Source organism: Labeo rohita, chromosome 8 (assembly GCF_022985175.1).
Source record: "Labeo rohita strain BAU-BD-2019 chromosome 8, IGBB_LRoh.1.0, whole genome shotgun sequence".
Lineage (NCBI taxonomy): Eukaryota > Metazoa > Chordata > Actinopteri > Cypriniformes > Cyprinidae > Labeo > Labeo rohita.
The window spans coordinates 9,576,341-9,601,195 of record NC_066876.1 but is presented as its reverse complement, the minus strand read 5'-3'; the positions used below and the strand labels follow the sequence as shown (position 1 = coordinate 9,601,195).

The following is a 24,855-nucleotide window of genomic DNA, read 5'->3' as shown; positions in this document are numbered from 1 at the left end:
TTACATTTTCCTAAAATGTACGCATGTTGCAGCTATATTTAAATATTGATCAAATCTATATTTCACAATTATGTCACGCACATTGTTTTGAAAGGTTGCAGCTACATTTGAATACACTCCTAAAAATAAAGTTTCCAAAAGAGGATTTTAGCAGTGATGCAATAGAAGAGCCATTTTTGGCTTTCCAAAGAACCTTTCCGTGAACAATTCTTAAAAGAACCTTTTAATATAAATCTTAAGAACCTTTCTCCACTATAAAGAAACCTTTTATGGAATGCTAAAGGTTCTTTGTGGAACCACGGATGTAGTATATATTATATATCTGTTGTAACATTCAAAGTCTTACAATCTTACAACCTGCAACTTATCCAGCAACACCCACGGTTACTGTATTAGTGCTCTGTATCTATAGCAACACTCTTTCTAATGACTGCCTCACCTCCCACGGTGGTCTCACGGCAACTGTCACTAAGCAACCCTAGCTCCCTCACTCCTACATGTGTGTGTGAGAGCGAGTGGGTGGGAGGAGTGGGAGGAATGAGGAAAAGGAAGATGTGAGATGCAAGACGACAATTTTATGAGCAGATGTTAGAGCAGAATTCCCAGAATAAAACAGCACTACAGGTTTGTCATTGAATGTGGGCAGCAGATGCCAGATTGCATTGCTACATCATGCTGCAGTGAAGGGCTAAATTAAGCTATGGGCAACTACCTAACCAGTATTAAAGTAAAACAGAAGTAAAACAAGTTTAAGTGCATTGCTATGTGGTTGCTTAAACCTTTGTGATATATCTGGCAGCATTCATTCAGAGGAAGTTTATGGGATGTACCTTAATGCAAATGCAGGTTCCAAGTCACTAGAACTAGAAAGCAGTGCTAATGCCAATAGAAACCCAGTTAAAGCAACTTTGAAACTAATCAATTTACATATGTAAAGTAGGCTACCAGTGTGTATGTTTAAACAGTTGTAGCTACATGTATCAACTGCACTTTTCAGACTGTGGAAATGTGATGTCATCTGATAATCAATATTTGCAAAGAAAACAATTACATCATTGCAAATGCTTGAGTAAATACACTTAGTGTTGATAGTGAATCTAGAATTTGTTTTCAGGTAGTTGTCTGACTATTAGCCATTCAAAGGGGTAGTTCACCTCTAGTGAAAAAATAAATATACTAAAATGTATTTAAAATACATTTTTCTCATGTATACTACAAATACATTTACATATTATGTACTTAAAGGAGAAGTTCACTTCCAGAACAAAAATTTACAGATAATTTACTGACTCTCTTGTCATCCAAGATGTTCATGTCTTCCTTCCATGCAAAGAAGATCAAACACCCTTAACAAAAAAGGTAAAACAGCTATATAGGACAATTTTGAAGTTGAGGGAGAAAATACTATTGGAGTTTTTCGACATACCCTAACTGTCATGAACTGGAATACACAGAGTTCAGGCAGAGCAAGACAAGGCGAGTGTTTGACATTAAAAAGTATATAAATTTTATTATTTTTATGAAAATAACTGATTGTTTTGCTAGATAAGACCCTTCTTCCTTGGCTGGGATTGTTTACAACTGCATTTGGGATCGTTTGAAGCCGCATTTAAACTGCATTTTGGAAGTTTAAAATCAGGGCACCATAGCAGTCCATTATATGGAGAAAAATGCTGAAATTTTTTCCTCGAAAAACATATTTTCTTTACGACTGAAGAAAGAAAGACATGAACATCTTGAATGACAAGGGGGTGAGTACATCATCTGTAAATTGTTGTTCTGGAAGTGGACTTCTCTTTTAAATATGTATAATTGTGCGAAAGTGGAACTATTGCAAGTATACCTTGTACAATTTAAAATATATTATTCTTTAAACGCTAAATATTTAAAGATCATACAATCATCATCAGTAGTGACATTAAAACATATTTTGGGCTTAATATTAAGAAATGTGCATTGTGCACAAGTAGTATTCCAAATAAAGTTTAATTACAATTTTTACATCAGTACGTCTCGAGCGTTAAGTCAGTAAACACGCTAATAGACTTGAACTATACTTAGTATAAAATAAATGCATTTTAAATCTATTACTTTTTTACTAGGGACCCAAAATCAGAAGTTCTGTCATTTATTTCTTCTCATGTTGTTCTGAAACATGTATGACCTTCTTTCTTAAATTGGAGCACAAAAAGATATAATTTAATGAATATTTAGTTATGGAATTCAATACAATGACAGTATATTGTGTTAAATGCTTAATACAGCACACAGAACTAGCAGCTAAAGAAGTGCATATGGCACAAGTTTAATAGTAAAATTGTATTGTTCAATTCTAACATTGCTCTCCAATTCAGTAGGTGGCAGAATTGTTACCTGCTTCTTCTGTCATTTCTGTGTATCAATGTAAAAGGTGTATTTCAACCACCTACTGAAGTGAAGTGATGCGCTGGATGGTGCACAGAAAAGCAATGATGGCCCTTACGATTTCACTATCATGCAGGTTTGGAACAACATGAGTAAATAATGAGAGAATTTTTATGTTTAAACTGTTCTCCTAATAAACACACTGCTTCAGGCCAATGATCTGATCTGATTATTGGAATAAATTTGCAACTATTTGGTTCTGTATTCAAGTTGACTTACTTTGAAGTACTCAGAGGAAAATTATATCGCTGTATATTTCAAGAGATTTAAATGAAACACAACTAAGAACTCAGCTATTTTAAGCATAACTTTTGCCTCAGTTTTGAACCAGTGTGTTCATAATTAAGATAATACATTAAAATAATATGGTAAGACACACCAATTTGCAATATCATGCAGAAAAACAAGCTGTTTTGTACAGCTAAAAATAGCTGGACGCAGATGAGACTGGAAGCCAGACCCATAAAATGTACAAATAAGGTGGATTGCTTGGCTTGGATTATTAAGGATATGAGAAATGACTGAGTTTGTATTTTAAATTCTTTGCTGCCTTATTCATTTTGCCAAATATCAACACAGTTTGAGATTTCTGTGATATTTCTTCTTAAATGTGAGATTACTGGAGTCACTGCTTTCTACGAGAAACATTAAAGAGATCAAATTTATGATTTAGTTTTCCTAACTGCCACAGTACAGCTCATAGGCAATTGCTGTATCTTCCTCCCTCCCTTCAATCTTTTGTCCACTCCATACAAATACAGGAAACCACCCATATTAGGCGTGGAAAATACAACAGAACAGCACAACAGACGGAGAAGTGGGACACTGCTTTTTATGACTGTCATAGATGATTAATACAGTGAAGATGATAAATGGAAGCATCGCAGGAGATCCTAAAGCTGATTGGCGCGAAACCCTAGCCTCAGTGACATATCCGGTCACTCTTTCCGAGCTACTGCCTTCAGTCAACTACACCAGCGCACTTTGTGTAATGTAAATAAAGCGAGGGGGAGAGAATAGGAGGAGGGAGGGTTTAAGCACTGCCATGTGACTATGTGGTGGTGGTGACCTCCTGACAGTCGGTCATAACTGCAGAACGACTCTAAAGCCACAAAGTTCAGCACTTGGTGAATTCCAGGAGGTTTCAACATCTCCTTGCCAAATTTGGACTTAAAGGAAGCGAAACCTCCCTCTCGTTGTCAGGGTGGATGTTCATGTGCGTGGGTTTACGCACCTACTCGGGTCTTTTTAATAAATGTGGTAAGTGTACAGTTAAAGCTTCTGATTTATTTTATTTAACCCTAACATGTGCTGTTGTGTTATAAGCAGGTTGTTTTCCTACATACATTAGAGGGCAAATGGAGGGTATTGTGCTTTTGTACAAACTGGCCCTTTCTGGACAGGACAGGTGTGTAATGGTTACCTGTTACATGTGATAAACACCAAAACAAAGTTTGTTTGCATCCAAGCAAGTGTCTTTGTGTGGGCTTGAGAGTGAGAAATGATTTAAACAAATGAGAAGAGTTTCGTAAGATGTCTGAATTGTGATACATTAGCATTATATGATAATATCTTGCCTTCAATAACCTCCTCTGACTTACACTGACTCATACAGAACAGGAAGTTGCCTGCAGTGATTCAGAAGTACCCACACACTGTCCTGTCAGAAAGCTGTGTCAGGATTATGAGTTCTGATCACATGCTGTTGTGTTTCCCATGGCAAACCTAAGGGGTCAACGCCTCTGCACTGGGGTGACTGACCCTGTAAACTGAGCTCCTGTGTCAATAGACCCTTTGTTGTTATTTTGTCATTTCTTATGCAGTGGTGTTTGCACACTATAAACACAAAGTGTTAAGCATCATTGTATAACTTGTTTGTGCTACCGGCGTAGATGATACATCAAATTGTGTGGATTTCTGAGGATAAGTTTGTTATTACTTTTCCAAGCAACTGGAATTACAACTTTTGCCTGGCAGATGAAAAAATGGGTAAAAAGGGTTTAAATTGCATTTAATTGCCAGGATGTGAGCCATCATAGGCAGGCACCTAACAACAACCCAGAACATCCTAGCAAACACATAGCAATGTGCTAACAACCATTCAGAACACTTTCGCAACCACAAAGCAATGCTCTGGTAACCTCATAGAGTGTGGTAAGTTTTAGACTGGAAAGCACCACCTGCATTTTCCTCAGAAGATGTAGGAATCTGTTTCATGTTATACTTTGGTATGAAGGCCCTTGAGTGAGGTTGCATAATTGATGTCATTATGTATGCTGCGTATGTTTGTTGGTATGTGTATCAACACTTGGTCTGATGGTACCCTGCAGGATAAGTGAGTCACTTATGGCAGCGCAAGACTACAAGTCATTAGGGATGAGAGCTGTGGTGAGAGAAACACAATATGAGGACGTGCAAATAGCGTAGAGATGAGGTAAAAACAGGTTGGATATGATGCCACAGATGTGCAAGTCAAAAACAGAAGCTGATTTGACAGGAAATTCACTGGTGCATTGCAAGTTTCAGACAGGACATACTGATGAATTTAGTTTAAATATAAACTATAATCTTAGATACAGGAAACCGAGCTCTCATTAAGGCACCGACTTGCATGACTCTCTCTAGTTACGAATCTTAATTATAACTAGAATTGCTCTAATTTTCTTGGTGTGATAATTCTAGGAAAGCCTGAGGCTTGTTTAGGACATTTGCCTTGTTTAAAGCTTTCCTCAAAGTCAAAATGCTACGTCAGTGGAAAATGATTAATGTCATGAATTCCTGAGTTGCTTGAGATTTTTATCTTATCCTCTCATTATGGGGGCGTTTTAGACTCTGAATTATTATCTCTCTCTCTGTTTCCCTCTCTCTCTCACCCACCCCTTTCAGTGAGGAAGAAACCCAGAGTTCAGCTTCACGTCCCTTTTCAGAGAGTTCCAGTAAATCTCCTTACGTGCACAGCTCTGAGCGTTACGGAGACAACAGCTGTGGGCCCCCAGGCCCTCGGGTGCCTTTCGTGCCCCCTCCAAGCCCAGCCAGCCTTGCCTGGGCACAGCGTACACGCAACCAACCAGCTAGCTTGGCCCTACGTAAGCAAGAGGAAGAAGAGAACAAAAGGTGCAAAGCTCTATCCGACAGTTATGAACTCTCTACAGACCTACAAGACAAGAAGGTAAGGCATGGAAAAGTAGAATAATGATTCATCATGGTCACAGTCTGTTGAAGCAGATATAACTGATAAAGCTGTTGCTGTGCAGGTGGAGATGCTGGAGAAGAAATATGGAGGTTACTTCGTGAGTAGACGAGCAGCACGAACCATCCAGACAGCATTCCGTCAATATCGTATGAACAAGAACTTTGAGCGCCTGCGTAGCTCAGCTTCTGAGAGCCGCATGACACGCCGCATCATCCTTTCCAACATGCGACTGCAGTACTCGTTTGATGACCGACAGCCTCAACCTCCCACCCCGACTCACTATAGTCACAGTCCAGGAATGGGTCCTCCGCATTCTCCAACCTGCACCACAGAACCAAGCTCCCCACGACCGGATTACACCCACCTAGAGGACTCCTTCTCAAAACAAGTTAGTACTCAGTCTGACTGTATCCGAACTCTCCCCAACATAGCTTAACCAGCAGGATGTTTTTGGTCAACTAGTTTTACCAAAAAGACTACTGGTCAAAGTTCTGCACACCTGTCTGATCAGGGGTGTGTTTTCCAAAGCATTGTTAGTTAACTATGGTGCAGCTCTATTGGTAACGCTGGAACATGGGACTATAGTTGCTTTTGGGAAACGCACCCCTGGTCTTTTCAGTGGGGAAGTGTCCACAGTTTGTGGATACACCTTACGTGATCAGACAGTTTAAATTTTTTCATATTACAGTAAGATTTTCATCAGCAGCATCCCAAAACTGTCAGATGATGGCCAGATAATGCTATGTGAAAGTACCTATCCTGTGGTTGCTTGACTCTTGGAAGAGCTGTGCAAAAATTGTACCTTTAGGAGTACAACAACTTGTCCCCGGGCCAGTACCCTTAAAGGGACAACTTTGTTTACTCCTAAAAGGCTCATAGTAGCTCTGTATAGTATATACTCCTACTCTAAGGTACTAATATGCACAACAAATGGTGCTTTTACACTGCATGGTATGGCTCACTTTTGGGTTTTTTTCCACTGTACCTAGTACCTGGTATTTTTTTAGTACCACCTCGGTTAAGGTTCCAGTCAAGGCATACCAATACTACAATGTGACATGTAAATACTGCAGATCACTGATTGGTCAGCAGCAGCCACCACAGTATTTTTACCACAGCCATCACAGTATATTTGTTTGCACAGCTTTTTAAACAATTTGCTTTAAAGGATTAGTTCACGTCCAGAACAAAAATGTACAGATAATTTACTCACCCCCTTGTCAACCAAGATGTTCAAGTCTTTCTTTCTTCAGTCGTAAAGAAATTATGTTTCTTGAGGAAAACATTTCAGGAATTATCTTCATACAGTGGACTTTAATGGTGCCCCCAAGTTTGAACTTCCAAAATTCAGTTTAAATGCAGCTTTAAAGGGCTCTAAATGCTCCCAGCCAAGGAAGAAGGGTTTTATCTAGTGAAACAATTAGTATTTTTCGAAACCAACTGACAGTTGTATACTTTTTAATCTCAAATGCTAGTCTTGTCTATTCTCTGCGGTGCACATGCGTAGTCTGTAATCAGGGTCAATACATCAATACATTTTACTCCCATCTTGTTTTTCTCCCCAACTTCAAAATCGTCCTACATCGCTGTTTTACCTGTTTTGTAAAGGCATTTGATCTTCTTTACATGTTCACTTTGTAAACACTGGGTTGGTCCTTTGGCAGCGATGTAGGACGATTTTGAAGATGGGAGTTTTTGAACCGGAAAAAAGAGTTCACACAGACCTAGACAAGACAAGCGTTTGAGGTTAAAAAGTATAGAAGTTGTCAATTTGTTACGAAAATGACCAATCATTTTGCTAGATAAGACCCTTCTTCCTTGGCTGGGATCGTTTAGAGCTTTTTGAAGCTGCATTTAAACTGCATTTAGGAAGTTCAAACTTGGGGGCACCATTGAAGTCCACTATATGGAGATAATTCCTAAAAAAAATTTTCCTCAAGAAACATAATTTCTTATCGACTGAAGAAAGAAAGACATTAACATCTTGGATGACAAGGGGGTGAGTAAATTATCCGTAAATTTTTGCTCTGGAAGTGAACTACTCCTTTAAACTACCGTCGCACATAACTTGAAATAAGAAATGGCTGTATCATGGTCAGAAGACGAGGTGGTGGCGCAACTATAATGATCAGTTTGTAATCTCACCCACTTTAAAGTGATACTAGACTGCAGTGGAAAAGCAAACCGAGCCAAAGTAAAGCGAGCCAAGCCATTCTGAGTCGCATCACGCAGGGAAAAAGCGCCAAAAGTTGTACCTTTAAAGGTCCACTGAAGTGCTTTGAAACATGCAGAGTTATTCTATGTGTTGACGTCATTTAAACTGAAACAGGAAGAGAGGGAGGGATATACCCAGTAGTCCCGCCCCCTTTTTTTAATTAGCCATTAACGTTTATATCACAGCTTGGGCCAGAGCTGTTGAGCTCGGTAAAACCGCCTTTGACAGTGAATGACAGCCACAATCTCATCTATATCGCATTGTATATATATAAAACAGCTTTATTTGTAGAATTCAAATGTGTCCGATATGTTTTGTGGTCTGCGCCGATTCGTGCATATGATTGCGCCCTCTAGACCGGAGCAGACTGTACGTGCATTGCAACGGTTCGTGTGACATAAAGCGATATTTACACTGTCTGAATCGTTCAATATCCCCTATATAGTGTAATTCACCGTACAGAAAATACTAATTCTGTGAACAAGTGAGCGATTTCAGCTGCAGCTTTTTATAGTGTAGGGGGCGAGACGCATTGGATTCTAGAGAGCATTTGATTGGACAGAAAGTTTGATGAGAAGCTGAAGTACAGGGTGATGTCATTTGTTGTTTTGGAGCACAACATATTCATACTAAAAGCCAAAAAAATTCAATTTTGATTTCATTAGGACTTTAAGGGTTTTGTATGGTTTGTCTGACAGTATCTATTTCTTTTACTCAAGGTGAAGTCCTTGGCCGACTCCATTGATGACGCCCTAACATGTCGACCACGCAGAGATGATTCCCAGGAAGGTATAGGAGACGGAAGTGGTGTCGTAGATGACTTTGGCGAGTGCATATGGAGTAGCAACAGCCATGCGTCCTTACGGAGAGGTCTTGGAGACAGGGATCGAGGAGGTACAGGGGGCTTGAGCATGCATGAGGATAGCACAGCCACCTCCTACAGCGATGTCACACTTTACATGGACGATGGACTACCTTCCTCACCACTTTCTCTAGACCGGGCCCCTAGCAGCACAGACACTGAGTTTTGGGGGGGTGTTGGAAGCGGGGTGGGTGGTAGGGAAGATAGCCGTGACACGGAAGGAGGAGGAAGCAGCAATAGCCGCCGAAGCACACCTTGCACAGAGTGCCGTGATTATCGTTTACGTGGAGGACACTTACCGTTACTTACGATTGAGCCACCTAGTGACAGCTCAGTGGACATGAGTGACCGCTCAGACCGAGGCTCCCTTAGCAGACAACTAGTCTACGAGCAGGACTCAGCAGGAGGATCACCTCAAGGAACATTAAAGCACAATCCTAATGCTCGTTCAACATCCTCGACAACTGCACAAGGTCAAACACGTCCCGCTAGCCGGTCAATACCGTCACACATCCCGCAACACATGGCTCACCATCATCACCATCACCACCACCACCACCATCATCACCAGTACCCTGACACTCCTTCGTCCTCCTCCTCTCCTCAACAGCCCCCAGCCACACCGCTCTCATCCTCCTCTTCAGCACCACTGCCTCCTGGTGGCTTGGAGCAGCAGTGCTGCTCAGATGGTGATAATGACTCACTGAACTCCACCACAAACTCTAATGAGACTATTAATTGCAGCTCAGGCTCCTCTTCAAGGGACAGTCTGCGGGAGCCCTTGCCCCCATTAGGGAAACAGACCTACCAGAGAGAAAGTCGGCACAGCTGGGACTCTCCTGCCTTTAACAATGACGTTGTTCAGAGAAGACAATATCGCATCGGACTCAACCTCTTCAACAAGTAAGAGAAAATGAAACACTGGCTCTTTTATACAACAACACTCCCACCATTTAACATTAACTATGACTTAAAAATAAAGGAAACTAAATGCTTCTGTTTGAAACATGATTAAACTGTGATAATTTATTTTGGACTGCAGGAAGCCAGAAAAGGGCATTCAGTACCTGATTGAGAAGGGCTTTGTGTCAGACACACCAGTGGGCATTGCTCGCTTTATCCTGGAGAGAAAAGGCCTGAGTCGCCAGATGATTGGAGAATTCCTTGGAAACAGACAGAAACAGTTCAACAAAGACGTATTGGAGTGAGTGCACACAATAGATTTTCTAAAAAGAAGTGAAATTGTTTAATGGTTTAGTCTTTTAGAAAATGACAAATGGTCAAACAACCCAGCAGGCACTGGACGTCAATGTAACGTCAGGTTGACGTTGGACCCCAGCGTCAGACAGACGTTGCATTTTGGTTGAAAATGAAAATCAAGTTGACGTCAGTATTTGATGTCAGTTTGACCTTGACTTAAAATTATATTTTGGTTACACAATCTAAAAAGAACAAAATATCAACATCAGCTGATGTCGGTATTGGACATCAAATTAATGTTGACATTAGACGTCGAACTGACATTGCAACCGAAATTTAACCAAATATCAGTGTCTTATAAAGTTGTGTGCCTGCTGGGCAAATAACTTTTTAAAAAATTTGGTAACAATTTCTAACAATCCTCAGTTATCTCATGCTAAACGGAAACATAGACTTGCGTTTTATATTTTAAGTATACAATATAATACACTTGATTTAGTTCGCAGTGGAATAGAGCAGGGGTCTTCAACCTTCTAAGGCCAAGGACCTGTTAGTGGATAGAAAGACTGGGGACCAGTAAATATACTATAAAATTTGTTGCATTTGTTGTGTAGGTCTGGCATGTAATAACATACACGGGTTATTAATATTAATGAATGTACTGTACATTGTTAAGGGTGCTAAAAATACAAAGTCTTTAAAATAATTATTATTAATGTACATATTCTACATTTTAATTTTATTTAGTTCATTTGGATCCTTTTGGGAAAATTATATATTTAGCTTCTTACCTAATAATGCACTTTTGTTCCATGCATGTTTTCATTTTTGAGACCATACAATAATTGGTGGATTCCTTTGGGGTTTGTGGAGCCTAAAGACCCTTGCAATAGAGCAATACAGTATTCTGGACAATACTAAATAAAAAAATGCACAGAAAATAAAGACAGACATATTTAGCTTTTTCTTGATCCACAAACAAATAAATGCATGTTTTGGCCTGAGCATGTATAGACGTATAACATTTTCTTCTACTTTTGTTTTTCTCAGTTGTGTTGTGGATGAAATGGACTTTTCCGGAATGGATCTCGATGATGCTCTGAGGAAATTTCAAGCTCAGATAAAAGTCCAAGGAGAGGCCCAAAAAGTGGAAAGACTTATTGAGGCTTTCAGGTATGTGAATGTGCTTAGTTAAACACTTGAGAGACTGTAGGTTACAATGATTTTTAACATAATTAAGTGACCTTATTAAAACAAAATTGCTATTGATGTGTGGTCAATGTGGTTGCACATATATCAGCTTTTTAACAGTGGCATCACAGATTTCAAATCTAGAACTACATGTTTATAAAACAGGTTTTATCTATCCCTCAAATATTTGGACTCAAATGCTATATCTCTTTCTGCATCTGTCTTGTAGCCAAAGGTACTGTGTTTGTAATCCAGCTCTGGTAAGACAGTTCCAGAACCCAGACACCATCTTCATCCTAGCTTTTGCCATCATCCTCCTCAACACAGATATGTACAGCCCCAACATCAAAGCGGAGAGAAAGATGAAACTGGATGACTTCATCAAAAACTTAAGAGGTGGTTTTCAAACCTCCTTCTCAAACTTCAAACACTGGCACAAACACATTCTCAATCTGCTTTCAAATATTGCACGTAACTGTCAAGGATTTTGCAAGTACACTAAAATCTCTTCTTGTATGCATGACATTTTTTTCTCTCTCTTTCTCAGGGGTGGATAATGGTCAGGACATTCCACGTGACTTACTTGTTGGAATCTACCAGCGCATTCAGAAGTGGGAACTGAGAACCAACGATGACCATGTTTCTCAAGTCCAGGCGGTGGAGAGAGTCATAGTGGGCAAGAAACCTGTGAGTTCTACTGAGGCGTTTTTAAATCTTTTTAGAATTGTTGAGAATACCGAATCTTTGAGACCTGATTTGTTACTTTGAGGTGTTCTTGCAGTGTAAAATCATACTTTTTGAGCTGCGTGATGAACTGCTTGTTCTAAAGTAAATGTAAACATCTGCTCTGTGTGTAGGTCCTGTCTCTGCCCCACCGCAGACTAGTGTGCTGCTGTCAGCTCTATGAAGTCCCGGACCCCAACCGTCCTCAAAGGTCTGGAGTTCACCAGAGAGAGGTCTTCCTCTTCAACGATCTGCTTGTGGTAATGCAAATAACATAAATAAATTATTCATGCATACAAATTGAATTGATCTCAAGCAGTTTTAGCAACATCTTTTCAGCATGAATGTGTATTGTTACTACACATTAAAATGCCTTGTGGTTATTTTTCTGTGTTATTATATTGCAAGGTTACAAAGATCTTCCAGAAGAAGAAAACCTCCGTAACATACAGTTTCAGACAGTCCTTTCCTCTGGTCGAGATGCAGGTTCACATGTTCCAGAACTCCTGTAAGATTTTAAGTTGGTTAATTTTTGTATTTCTTTGTTTGAAGTAATGCTTATTTAAAAAAAAAAAAAAGTGCTTATTAGGGCTGCCCTCTACTAAAGTTTTTTTTTGGTTGACTAGTAGTCATTCATTTTAAGCATTAGTTGACTATTAGTTGCACATTTATTGATAAACCATATAAATCATAATAATGAGCCTTTATTTGCCTACGATTAATAAACACTCAAGCGCACGCAAAAAAAGCTTGCGCCAGCACACTGGCAGATATAATAATTATGAATGTGTGTGGGAAACACAGCAAGGAGACTCCATTACCGTTTTAAAAATGTATTGGTAAACTAGCTCTTTCTAGTTAGTTTATAAATGAAGTCTGTGACACTGACTCATCATCTCTGCAGTAGTGATGCACCAGTATGCACGTTTCATACAGATTACATTACCTGAAAATATTTGTTTTCTATTTGAATTGGTTTTATTTGAAAGCAGACATTTCACTCTTTATAGATATATTTTTTCATGTCACACAGAGTTTGAAAGTTTCATGCCCAAGTTTACAGAGACCAAGACGGCAGAAAGCGCATCCTGTTTGCTTTGGTTATTTTACAAAAGCACAACGTTTGGTTATTGTTTGTGTGCACAAATAAATGTAGAGTTATTACAGATTCGAAAGATGCCGATGAACTGTATTACCACATAGACCAGCTGTTAACGATTTGTCTGTCACAGACTGCGTGACTTCAAAACTTCCTGTGTAATTTTTTTTTTCTGTGAACAAGAAAATTTTGGTCGACCAAGCATCTTTTCGTCAACTAATGATTAGTTGACCATTAGGGGGCAGCACTAATGCGTATAGTCTTTTATGCTCACCAAGACTGCTTTTATTTGTTCAAAAAAGCAGTAAAAATAAAATTTTAAACAGTTTAAAATATATTGTCATAGAAAACTGGTTTTAAATTGTAATATATATATATATATATATATATATACACATATATACGTATATATATATATATATATATATATATATATATATATTACAATTTAAAACCAGTTTTCTATGACAATATATTTTAAACTGTTAAAAATATTTAACATTTATTCTTTTGGTGCAAAGCTAAATTCTTCATTCTTCAGTATCACGTGATCCTTCAGAAATCATTCTAATATGCTGATTTGCTGCTCAAGAAATATTTCTTACTATCCACCTTATTCTTCCTGTAAGAGCGGGCACACCCATTTGTAAATTCTATGGGTCTCATCCGCCTTCAGTTATTTTTAGCTGTGCAAAACACCTCGTTTTGCTGCTTGATTTTGCAAATAGGTGTGTCCTACCATATTATTCTAATGTATTATCGTAATCATAAACATGCTGGTATGTAGTGCAAATAGTTTTACCATTTACTGGATGTTGTTATTGTTATTTCCCTATAGTGGCTAATGAACCAGTCTCGCCCATCAGTTTACTTCCGTGTTGAAGAATAAGGTGGATTACCACAGTTAAAAACAGTTGTGCTTCTTAATATTTCTGTGAAAATCATAATAAATTCTTTCAGGATATTTTGATGAATAAAAAGTTTAAAAGAACAGCATTTATTTGAAATTGAAACATTTTGTAACATAAATGCCTTAACTAAATTACACATGTGATCAATTTAATGCATCCTATTAAGACTTTCAAACAGAAGTGTATTTAAAAAAAAAAATCTGACTACCCAAGTTTAAGTTACAATTTTCTCAAAAAGCTGGTAATTATTATAACTTTGGTGTCAATGATCATGGAAAACCTAGAAATATCAGGGAATTTAAAATTTTTAATTTATAGACCTGAAAAAGTGCATCAATACAGACTGTTAATATAAATTAGGGGTTCAAGCACGTAGTGTTGAAACTGAACTCCTAAACCAGGGGTCACCAAACTTGATCCTGGAGGGCTGGTTTCCTGCAGAGTTTAGTTCCAACTTGCCTCAACACACCTCCCTGGAAGTTCCTAGCATACCTAGTAAGACCTTGATTAGCTGGTTCAGGTGTGTTTAATTAGGGTTGAAGCTAAACTCTGCAGGAAACCGGCCCTCCAGGACAGAGTCTGGTGATCCCTGTCCTAAACCGTCAGTTGCAGGCTATGTCGTTGGAATCCTTGGCTCACGCCGGACAAAACACATGCCTCAGATTAAACTGTGAGCCACATGGTTTTTCGCACATACGTGCCATATTCATGTCACACAATAGAATTCCTCATTCTGGACAACTTTGCCTCTAGAACCACTGCTTTTAATCAAATCATTTGTAAAATGATTGAGAAGATGTCAAAAACCTATTTTTTTTTAAACTGGTCCTTGGTTTTTACACTGCAGTACAATTCTCTGGACTCTCTAGGTCAATAATTATCAAAAAAAAAAAATAATTAATGGGGTTGCTTAGAAAAGGGGCCTGTCCAAATTTACCCGAAATCCTATAAAGCCTAAAGAAAAACTCAAAACTTCACGAAACCTGGTGAGCTTGCAAAGTATTAAGGAGATCAGACCATAGCTGGTGCTATAACGGTGATAAACGCTAAAAAACATAATACTTTTATGGTAAATTAACTGGTTTTGCTAAAATCATTGATTTAGTTGGTTACAAGCTTGCTAAATAACATCTTTTTTCATGCTCTTAAATGCCTTAAAGCATTTGAACCCTGGTAATCACTGCTTGCAGCTATATTTGCTGCTCTAAAACATCATTTAAACCATTTAATTCAAACCTGTAGTACCAAAAATGTCATAGTAATGTAATATAATGTGTTTGTCTCTCTCCCCCAGACTACCCTCATGGTGTCAGACTAACATCAGCTATTCCGGGCGGTGAGCGTAAAGTCTTGATTGTGTTCACGGCCCCTAGTCAACAGGACCGTACACGTTTTGTCAGTGATCTGAGGGAGAGCATTGCTGAGGTGCAGGAAATGGAGAAATACAGAGTGGAGTGTGAGTACAGTGCCCTCTGCTGCTCTCATAAATCAACTACACTTTATTCTGGCGCCCTCTACTTGTGGCTTACCACAACATTACCATCATAGATTTACAATTTGCTTATCTGGTCAACCCCATGACTCACAGAAAACACAGTAAACAAGATTAAAATAGCACATTGTAAAATTGCTTTTAGGATGTGTACAGACAAATTACCGGATGCTGGAAATCTTGTGCCTGATTAGGATTTAGGGCGTTACTGCATTTACCATCCACTGATGTTTCTTTTCGTCCACCTGCAGCTGAGTTGGAGAAGCAGAAAGGAGTAATGCGGCCCAGCCTGCTCACCAACAGTATTATGACAGGAGGAGTGGGTGGGGTTAAAAATGAAGTGGTGAATGGCACTATGGGAAGGCCTAGTATAGATGACAACTATTCACCAGGAGAGGGCCTCAAACGTACTGCTCTCAGCTCCTCACTGAGGGACCTGTCTGAATCAGGTGAGACACTTGACTGGAAACCAGTTTAAAATGTAATTTTTGGGTGTGATAAACCAGATAGACGTCAACCAGAAAATAAAAATTCTGTTAACACTGACTGCCATTAGATTACACTCACTCACACCTGCACACACTGCAGTTGTGACTGACATCTGCTAACTGGGTAACAGGGAAACGCGGCCGCAGAAACAGCGTTGGTTCCCTTGACAGTACAATGGAAGTAAGTCTGAGTGAAGCAGAGGTCTGTATCTTTAGCTTTAGTCCCCAATCCTGAACCACCCGCATGTCTGCCTGGAATTCCCACACAAAACACGACGCCATCTTGCATGCGTCCTAACCATAGACAAAGAGCCATGTGTGTGCATTTTGTTTGACCATGTGTGGTCTGTGGAATGTTAATGTACACATGATTGAGGCAATGAATCGATAACATCGGCCATTGAGACTGCATGTGAAGATCTGCAGTCATTCGGAACATTGTTGAATATCTCGTAGACCGGAAGGACTGGAAGACATCTCATTGACCCAGAATCAAAGCATGACATTGCGATATGTAAATACATCTCGTTTCTGTTTTGTTGTGCATTTTATTGTTTTGAACGTGGTTCGTGCATATGTTTGGTTTGTGGAGTGCGATGCATGGACTAGTGACTGTGTGATATCAGTTTTGTTGATTTTAATATTGAGACCTACTTTATATTATGTGTCTCTCATAAATCTAAGCCAGTATGAAATCAAAATAGACCTTTTTTTATTTTTTTAATACACACACATTGTTTTATTATACATAAATCATCAGTGCTCTATGTGGGCAGTCATGAAATGATTTACACATGAAACAGCATCGACCAAAGATAGCTTCTATTATAGCACCAGCAGATTGGGTGCCACTTCCTCGTTCAGCAGAAAATCAATAATAGGGCAATAGATGTTGAAAAAAAAGTGTTTAGAAGAAGTAATATAAGCCTACTTTCCATTTCTATTTATAATTATTATTTACTCAAGTTGGTACATCCAATATTGCAGTTCTGTTTGGCTATTTATCTGCATTTTAATTGATTATTTTTGATTGTCAAATAAAAATAATCTATTGAATTATGTAATATATCAACACTATCAGCCAAAAGTTTTTGGACAGTAAGATTTTTAATGTTTTGATGTTTGTTAAGTCTCTTCTGCTCGCTAAGCCTGCTATTTGATCCAAAGTACAGCAAAAACAGTAACATTTTGAAATATTGTTACTATATATAGTTTAAAATGTAATTCATTCCTGTGATTTAAAAGCTGAATTTTTAGCATCATTATTCCACATGATCCTTCAGAAATCATTCTAATATTCTGATTTACTAAAAAAAAAAAAAATTCTGAAATAGAAGTCTTTTGTAACATTATAAATTTCTTTATCATCACTTTTGATCAATGTAAATCATCCATGCTAAATAAAAGTATTATTTCTATCATCAGGGTTTGTACTAGGTGCTTAAAGTGTTTAAAGTACTTGAATTTGATATTTTGAAATTTAAGGCTTGAAAAACCCTTGAAAATGGCAATATCCCCAAAGAGGTACTTGAAGTGTGCTTGAATGAATAAGAAACTGAGTTTTTTTAAACTCTGAACCAGTTAAACCATTGTGTCGCAAAGTGATTGGAAGAGACTTGTGCAGACTGGTGCAGGTTCATGAATCATTTGATTCAGTTTGGGACTTCAGATCATGTATCACGAATAATTTGATTCAAACTGGAACTTCAGATTTTTATTTTTAGATAAAGATAAGATATTTTTTATTTCAGATTTTAAATATATATATATATATAAAAAATAACTGTTTTGTTTTGGTGAGCAGAAGAGACTTCTTTAAATAACATTAAAAATGTTATTGTCCAAAAACTTTTGACTGGTACATGTTCTTAATTTTTTCACCATTTCTCCATTTCACACTTGATTTATTGATTTCTTAATTGCTTTATGATTTTCAACTGATTGAAACAGCGTTTGAGGACTCATATGAAACCATTTTCAATTTCAGTTTTCTGAAGTCTTTCCAGTAAGAGAAGTGACCTCCTTTTTTAATCTCATTTGAATATTCTGTCTGACTGATTACAGAAGCAGAACGGGTTACAATGCTGTTTCATTTTGACGTTAATGGCAACTACACAGATGAGTCATTTCCTGTTAACACAGGTTTTGACCATTACACAAAACAGAAATTAAATCCCCCTTGAGTTTACAAAAATATAAACACTGGCATTATTGGCATTCGGGACACATAATAGATAGTTGGCTGCATGTGTTTGTATTATTATGTTCTGAATTATGCTGCCGACAGAATGTTGTTTCATTACCCTAATCAACTCACCCCTGTTTTTCCTCCCCACCCACTGAAACAACCATTCCCTCTGTATCCTTTTTACTATATTTTTCTTGTCTTTCTCATTTATTGCCTACATTTCCTTCCTGGTTTTTGGCTCTGCCGCCCTGCTCTCTTTCCTCCTTTCCCCCAACTCTCTTTGTCTTAGGGTTCCATCATTAGCAGTCCGCGGCCTCACCAACGTTACCCAGTAGCCACTGTGCTCCCGGGATGCTATGGCACAGAAGACTACCGGCCTCACCGCCCCATCCTGAGCCCCGGAGTGGGGGTGGGGGGTGGGCCGGGGCAGCAACACACACCTGCGGTGACTGGCGCTGGGCCAGTCTCCAGCAGCAACGAGAGAGGAACGACTGGGACTGGGAGCAACAGCAACAACAGCACCGGATCCTTCCTGGGCTCCCTGTTTGGGGGCAAGCGTTCCAAAGCGCCGGGCCCTATTATCCCCCCGGGGCCACCCTACCCCGCCCCTGTGGCCCCGCCGACTACCGGAGGGCCGCCGCCTCTGTCCCCGTCCTCACTGTGCCCGGGCGAGGGCGGGGGGCCTTCCAAGATCCAGGCCCTGCACGCCCAGTACTGCCACACTACCAGCAACAGTGTCAGTGGGCAGCCTCCGCCCCCGTACTACCACCACCATCGCTTCCATACACAGACCGTACCCTCATCTGGGCAGCAGGGCCACCATACGCTTCAGCGGGTCACCTTGCCACGACGGCCGCACCCCAACCCCTCCGTGCACTCCCCGTACCAGCCGATCTCCCAGCATACTTTGCAGGGTCGCTACGGGAGCATGGGCAACATGGGCTCCGGCCTCCCTCCCCCCCCCTTTCTCCTCACTCCCCACTCTCCCCTCATCCGCAGTTTGCGCTATTCCACACGCAGCCCACACACTCGGCCAGAGGGGGCGCCATCAGCAAGCCCCCGCTCACGCTGTCGCACTCGCAGCCGCACCCGCACGCACACTCCCATCCCGCGCACGTCCACACGCCGCACCCGGGCTCCCACCCCGTGCACCAACCTCACTTCGTCTTCGCCAGCCCTCCTCCTCCGCCCTTCCCTGCGCCCACTCAGCCGCCTCCAGTCTCCGCGTCCGGCACTGTCCACCACGCGCCGCCGGCCGCCCAGTATCTGCCCCAGTATCCTCCGTTGTCCTCCATTCCCCCTCCCCCCCCCCACTCCCCTTTACCCCCCCCTTCCTCCCCCCTTACCCCTCTTACGCCTCTCTCCCCTCTCCCCCCCCAGCACCAAGGCCCCCCTTCACAGGCCGGGGCCCAGCAAGGGCCCTCGCCGGCTCAGACTGGAGCCGTACCTGGGGGGACGGGCACGGTCGAACGCGCCAAATCCAAACCTACCAACCGGATCAGCACGGTAGTGTGAGCCGGGGGAAGTCGCGAGGCTGGGGGTCGCTGAGGGGTCCTTTGGTGGTTGGAGGGGGGGACCGCCGCGAGGCTGGAGGAGGCGGGCAGGGCCAAAGGCGATAACAACGCCAGTGGGAAAAAGAAACGCAGCCTGCTGAGACTCTGCTACTTTCACCTGCGCTTCCCTCAAGTGTAACCGAAGGCACCCACCAAGGCGAAACAGCACAAACACACATAGATCATACCGATGGAGGCTCTCAGGTAGATCAGTGCTGTTGGATACATACCCAACAACAATAATGAACATTTAAGACACAATTTAGCTATTGTAGATGTCATTGATTTGGCTTCTATAAGCATGTAAAGGGACTACAAACGTGGACACACAAACTCAAACATAAAATGTCCACAAGCTTGCTTCAGTTGCATATAGCCATAGCTCAAAGTTAAGATAAAATGGTTGCATTTTGCATTCATCATCACAGGCATTGGAGAAACTGAGTACCTTGCTTTACCTGAGAACTTGTTTTAGGAAATAAGAAGACCAGAGACCATACAAATAATGCTGTGCTGGATATGAAGATCAAAGCACAGTATAATGATTTCAGACATTCCACTAATCATGTTAAGCATTAGTCATTAGCATTTGCAGGATGCAATAATCTTTTCACTAAATTGATGTCCAGCTTCTACTTGCGAAATAATTTTAAATGCTCCACTGCTCTTTTTGTATACATCTACTATAACGGCGATATATTTGAGTGTTAATAGAGATATATCTACAAAGCAAATATCTTACACCTGGTATGATTGTTTGAAGTTTGTCAGTATTGGCCTGACCACTCTTCCACTCCTAAGACTAGTCAGCTGTAAAAAGCCTTGTACTGTATGTGGATGTGCCGTTTGTAATCATCCTAGAATCAACGTCCATCGGAATTATTAACCTATGTATATAAAATACAATATTTTAACATAAAATAATATATCGGTAATATTGTATTACACTTTATCTATCTATCTATTGGTTGCACCAATACCTTGTTTCAGTTCATGATTTGATCTATAACAAGCTAATTTATTTTGTGTTAAATTTCAAGCATTGTGCCTAAAATCTAAACATTTTCTCATGACAACATTGTTTTTATTCTACATTCTACAAGTTAGTGACCGTTATCATCCATATCTAAATTCTTAGTACATTTATAGTAATTTTCCAGTGAAGTCGTCAAGGCCCAGAATGTGAAAACAAAAGGCACTTTATAAACGAATGTGTTTTCTGATCTATATTAAATTAATATATCTCTATTAAACAAGAAACATTTTCCAGCTGAACTATTTTTACCTATATGAGGGCTAGTGACACACGTATGAAGGAAACATTCCACGAAAGATTGTTGCCTCTTTATTTGTCATCAATCTTCTCATCTGAAATGCCTGTATTATGCAGTTTCCTTGCATTAATACTGCCAATCATACTTTACAAGGTGTTTTTGATTCTATTTGACGCTGTTATATGAATGTTTGCTATGAATTTCAATTTTATTGAATATATTCTTCTTTTATGTTATAAAATTACAGATATTATAAATTTGAGAAAATACAAGAGATACTTGTAAATAAGAAAAGTTTTCTCATGCTTTGACATTCAACTGTGAAGTGTCAAGGATGTGTTTTATTGTTATTGATGATTTTTATGGACAAACACACTTGTCTTTACAAGTGTCCTTGAATGTTGGAGACTTTGATATGGGTATTATTTCATTTTTTTTAAACAGAAGTTATGTACCGGTCAAGATGTTTTGTGTGCTGTTGATTTTAGGGTTTGGGCTGCAAGGCAGCCTGTTTTGACATGCTAAAAACATAACGCCATAGTTTAGTTTTCAATAACCTTCTTCTTTTTTTCCTCTGTATAATGGAGGAGAGGAGGAAGATGTCAGAACCAATATAAATGAATTCTCACATCAATACAAGGATTTCAGTTTACCTTTATGAGAAATCAAAGTAATTTAGCCTTCAGTAAGGCCTTAGTGTACTGCTTGAAGTTTTTGTTTGTGTGGATGCATAATGTGATCTCAAGTGCTGTTATATATTTCTGGACTGGGCTTAATGCAGATGCTCAGTATTATTTGTCTTGATGTGATGCTCAGTTATTGTGTGTAAGATATTTATGCCCTTTTGCTACCCTTTCAAAACGCCATCTCTTTCTATGCTAATTACATATGATCAGCGCTCCACAGTACTAAATAAAGTGGAAATGGGGCTCCGGTTAAATATGGTTACACACATAGCCACATACTGATGTGAAATGAGACAGAATGTAAAGATTAGAAATCCATAACTTATTAACCATGTACTTTATTTGATTAATAATTCCCATAATCTTTTTCATCAACTGTTCGTCTTCCCGCTGTGAATTTTATTGCATGAGTATGTCTGTATTTACTGAGCTCTGTAACAAACTGTACATAGACTGTCATAGTATGATTTAATATTGACAGTGGAATGGGAAGTGTCAAAGGTGTGTGTATGAGTGTATGTGTGTGTGTGGGTACGTTTGTGTGAATGTGTATGGGGAGGTGGCATTACGTGTAGATGATTATTGCATATTTATTTTGATCGAAGACAATTTTATCTGTAAACTTGTACAAGTGTGTATGTCAAAGCAGAAGTGTAATTTTGAAACAACAAAAAAAGGTATATGAAGTCATCTTATTTGTGTACAGATAATATATGAAATTAAGCAAATTTGGAGAGATGTGAATATTTATTGCCTAATATTATGAATAAAAATATATATAAAGTGTCCTAACACAACTCATTGTTCTGTGTGTCTTAATTTAACCTTTTATACCTGTATCATTTTTTTTCTGTGGAACACAAAACACAAGATGCTAGAGACTATCAGCCTCAACTTTCATTGTATCTTTTTATGTGCAACAACATGAGGGTGAGTAAATGATGACAGATTCACAGTCATTTTTGGGTTAACTATCCATTTAATAGTTGGTACTACTGCTTATTCCGTTGTTTAAAATGTACATAACCGGAAATAACTGAGCCGTAGCTTTCTAAACGGAAGTAGTCCATTGCGTTGTTGTTGTTTTTGTTATTTTAGCATGCTTCTAATCATAATGTTGTTTATATATTTCAGTTTTTACTTGGAGATGGGCAAATACTGTAGATATCTATTTATCTACACATATGGAACTTTCTACAGATTTTCTACAAACTGCTGTCTCATAAAAACACATTTCCACATTTTCATGTCATTACTGAAACAGTGTATTTTTAATCTGTTGGCTGAGACTGATTTTAACTACACCCCTACATTTATGATCAGGAAATATTTATGTGTCACTCTCTCTCATATCCACATGGTGAGTAGATAGGCCTCAACATATTGAAGTAAGTGTGTTAAAAAATCTGAAAATCTGTGTGTAACTTATAAGGAACGTCACTACCGAACACCATTTTTCTGCAGTTAAGCACACTTTTTTGGGAGTTATTTCATAACATTTACTTTTTATATGTATACAACTGTTCAGACCTGTGCTAGCTAACCATGTGCTGATTAGCATCTTTGAGCTAGGTTCAAAAGTATCTAAAACTGTCACGACCGAAACATTTGGTGAAGTTTCAGTAGTGACATCATCGAGTTTTTGGGTGTTATTTCATAAATATGTCACTACCGAAACAGTCATGACCGAACATGTCATCATTGTTTCAGTAGTGACGAAAGGGAACACATAACATTCATATTTGAGGAAATAAACTACATTTAGTACAGTTACTACTAAAACATGGGATGTTATGTCAAAAATAAAGTATACTGAATTATCAGCTAAGATGTTATGATAGTGTTTGGTCCAATGTATATTCAGATTAATGAATCTTTAAGTTTGAAATCACTATGATCAACTTTTTGCCTTTTACAAAGAAAATTTGGATTCAAAATACAACAAATCTCATAAATCACACTTATAATATTGTTAAAATTGTAATTGTTATTGATTTACCTGAAAACGTTTTAATAAAATAGTGAAAAATATATTTACATGGCACATGTAAGCAAAATCTTAATAGATTAATGACAACTGACTGCACAATTACCAGAAATGTATACCTTGGATATTAAACAACTTGCATACATACAAAATCTGTGGAAAAGACACATTTTTTATAATATGTTTCCAACTCTGACTTTGCACCAGTTCTGTAAAATGGCCCATATATTTATCAAAACAGTAAAAGAACATATTTTATGTGCAAAACTTAATTTAACCCTATTATAAAAAAACCTAATTAATAAAACATTGAATAGCCTATATTTACAGTTGGCTATGCTACAACTTTATATGCTTAAAATTGTTTAAAATTAAATAATACATTAATGACCATGAAAGTAATGCATGTTTAAATGACCAGAAATTACACACTGCCTAATTTGCAGAAAAAAAAAATATTTAATTTGAATCATTTATTAACTATCTTATCCAATTTTTACTGATATTAATCATTACAGACTTCATCACAAAACTGAATTGAGTAAATAATGATAGAATTTATTTATATATATAGAACATGTTAAATCATTTGTGCAAAACCTAATTAATACTGAAATACTGAATAGCATTATATAAGATTTGTATTCATTTTAATATTATTTCCCAGTATTATTATTATTATTATGTTTACAGTATATATTACATTTTTATATTATAGAAAAAATATAAAATATAAATTCATATTTAAATGTAAAATATGCATTTTATATAAATAATTTAAAAAGGAAGCAATGAATCAGTCTTTCTTAAAGTGTACCTTGAGAAAAAAAAATAGTTTGTGTAATAGTATGTATTTCCAGATTTAATTATAATCTGATCCAAATTTTAATTTCGATTATTTGTTTAAGGGGGCAACGCATATTAATAAACATTATTTTTCATCTATAGACCCTTGACAGAATGTTAAAAAGTCACCCTAAAAACAAAAACAGAGCATCTTACACACAATACACACCTACAAAAAAGAATAGGATTAAAAAAAAATAAATACTAAAAACACAAATACTGATAAAGTTTTATGAGATGTAGAAAATCCAACCCAACTATTAAAAATGGCCTGAGTAAAATGATGTCAGAGATGACTATCCCTTTAAATGTATGAGTTGTTTATTTTGATGTTTTGCCACTAGTCGTCGCTACCCATTTTGTTTATCGCATACATCGCTTGACCTCTTCTGCGCAAATTTTACTCACTGGAACTACTTCTCCAAGAAAGAGGTGAAATATCACTCCGCGTCACGTCCGCACGTCTACCTGCATCACTTGCACAACATACAACTACTCACTATACGACAAAACACGATAAATA

At 38.5% G+C, this 24,855-nt stretch overlaps 1 protein-coding gene across 4 annotated transcripts in view; it reads left to right on the top strand.

Annotated features, from left to right (window-relative positions):
* Window positions 1-21,509, top strand: part of iqsec2b (IQ motif and Sec7 domain ArfGEF 2b) — a 100,262-nt gene extending 78,753 nt beyond the window's left edge. Inside the window, exons 1-14 of one of the 4 annotated variants that reach the window (XM_051116893.1) lie at window positions 3,172-3,684; window positions 5,311-5,593; window positions 5,679-6,005; window positions 8,552-9,597; window positions 9,737-9,898; window positions 10,945-11,067; window positions 11,315-11,481; window positions 11,633-11,772; window positions 11,943-12,068; window positions 12,217-12,316; window positions 15,113-15,274; window positions 15,562-15,759; window positions 15,930-16,000; window positions 18,290-21,509. In XM_051116893.1, the coding sequence (XP_050972850.1) occupies window positions 3,680-3,684; window positions 5,311-5,593; window positions 5,679-6,005; window positions 8,552-9,597; window positions 9,737-9,898; window positions 10,945-11,067; window positions 11,315-11,481; window positions 11,633-11,772; window positions 11,943-12,068; window positions 12,217-12,316; window positions 15,113-15,274; window positions 15,562-15,759; window positions 15,930-16,000; window positions 18,290-19,501 (4,122 nt within the window). In that variant the 5' untranslated portion in view covers window positions 3,172-3,679 and the 3' untranslated portion in view covers window positions 19,502-21,509. Of the gene's footprint in view, window positions 1-3,171; window positions 3,685-5,310; window positions 5,594-5,678; window positions 6,006-8,551; window positions 9,598-9,736; window positions 9,899-10,944; window positions 11,068-11,314; window positions 11,482-11,632; window positions 11,773-11,942; window positions 12,069-12,216; window positions 12,317-15,112; window positions 15,275-15,561; window positions 15,760-15,929; window positions 16,001-18,275 lie in introns of those variants that run through there. The other 3 variants (XM_051116892.1, XM_051116894.1, XM_051116895.1) reach the window with 3 other exon arrangements.
* Window positions 21,510-24,855: the final 3,346 nt, after the last annotated feature.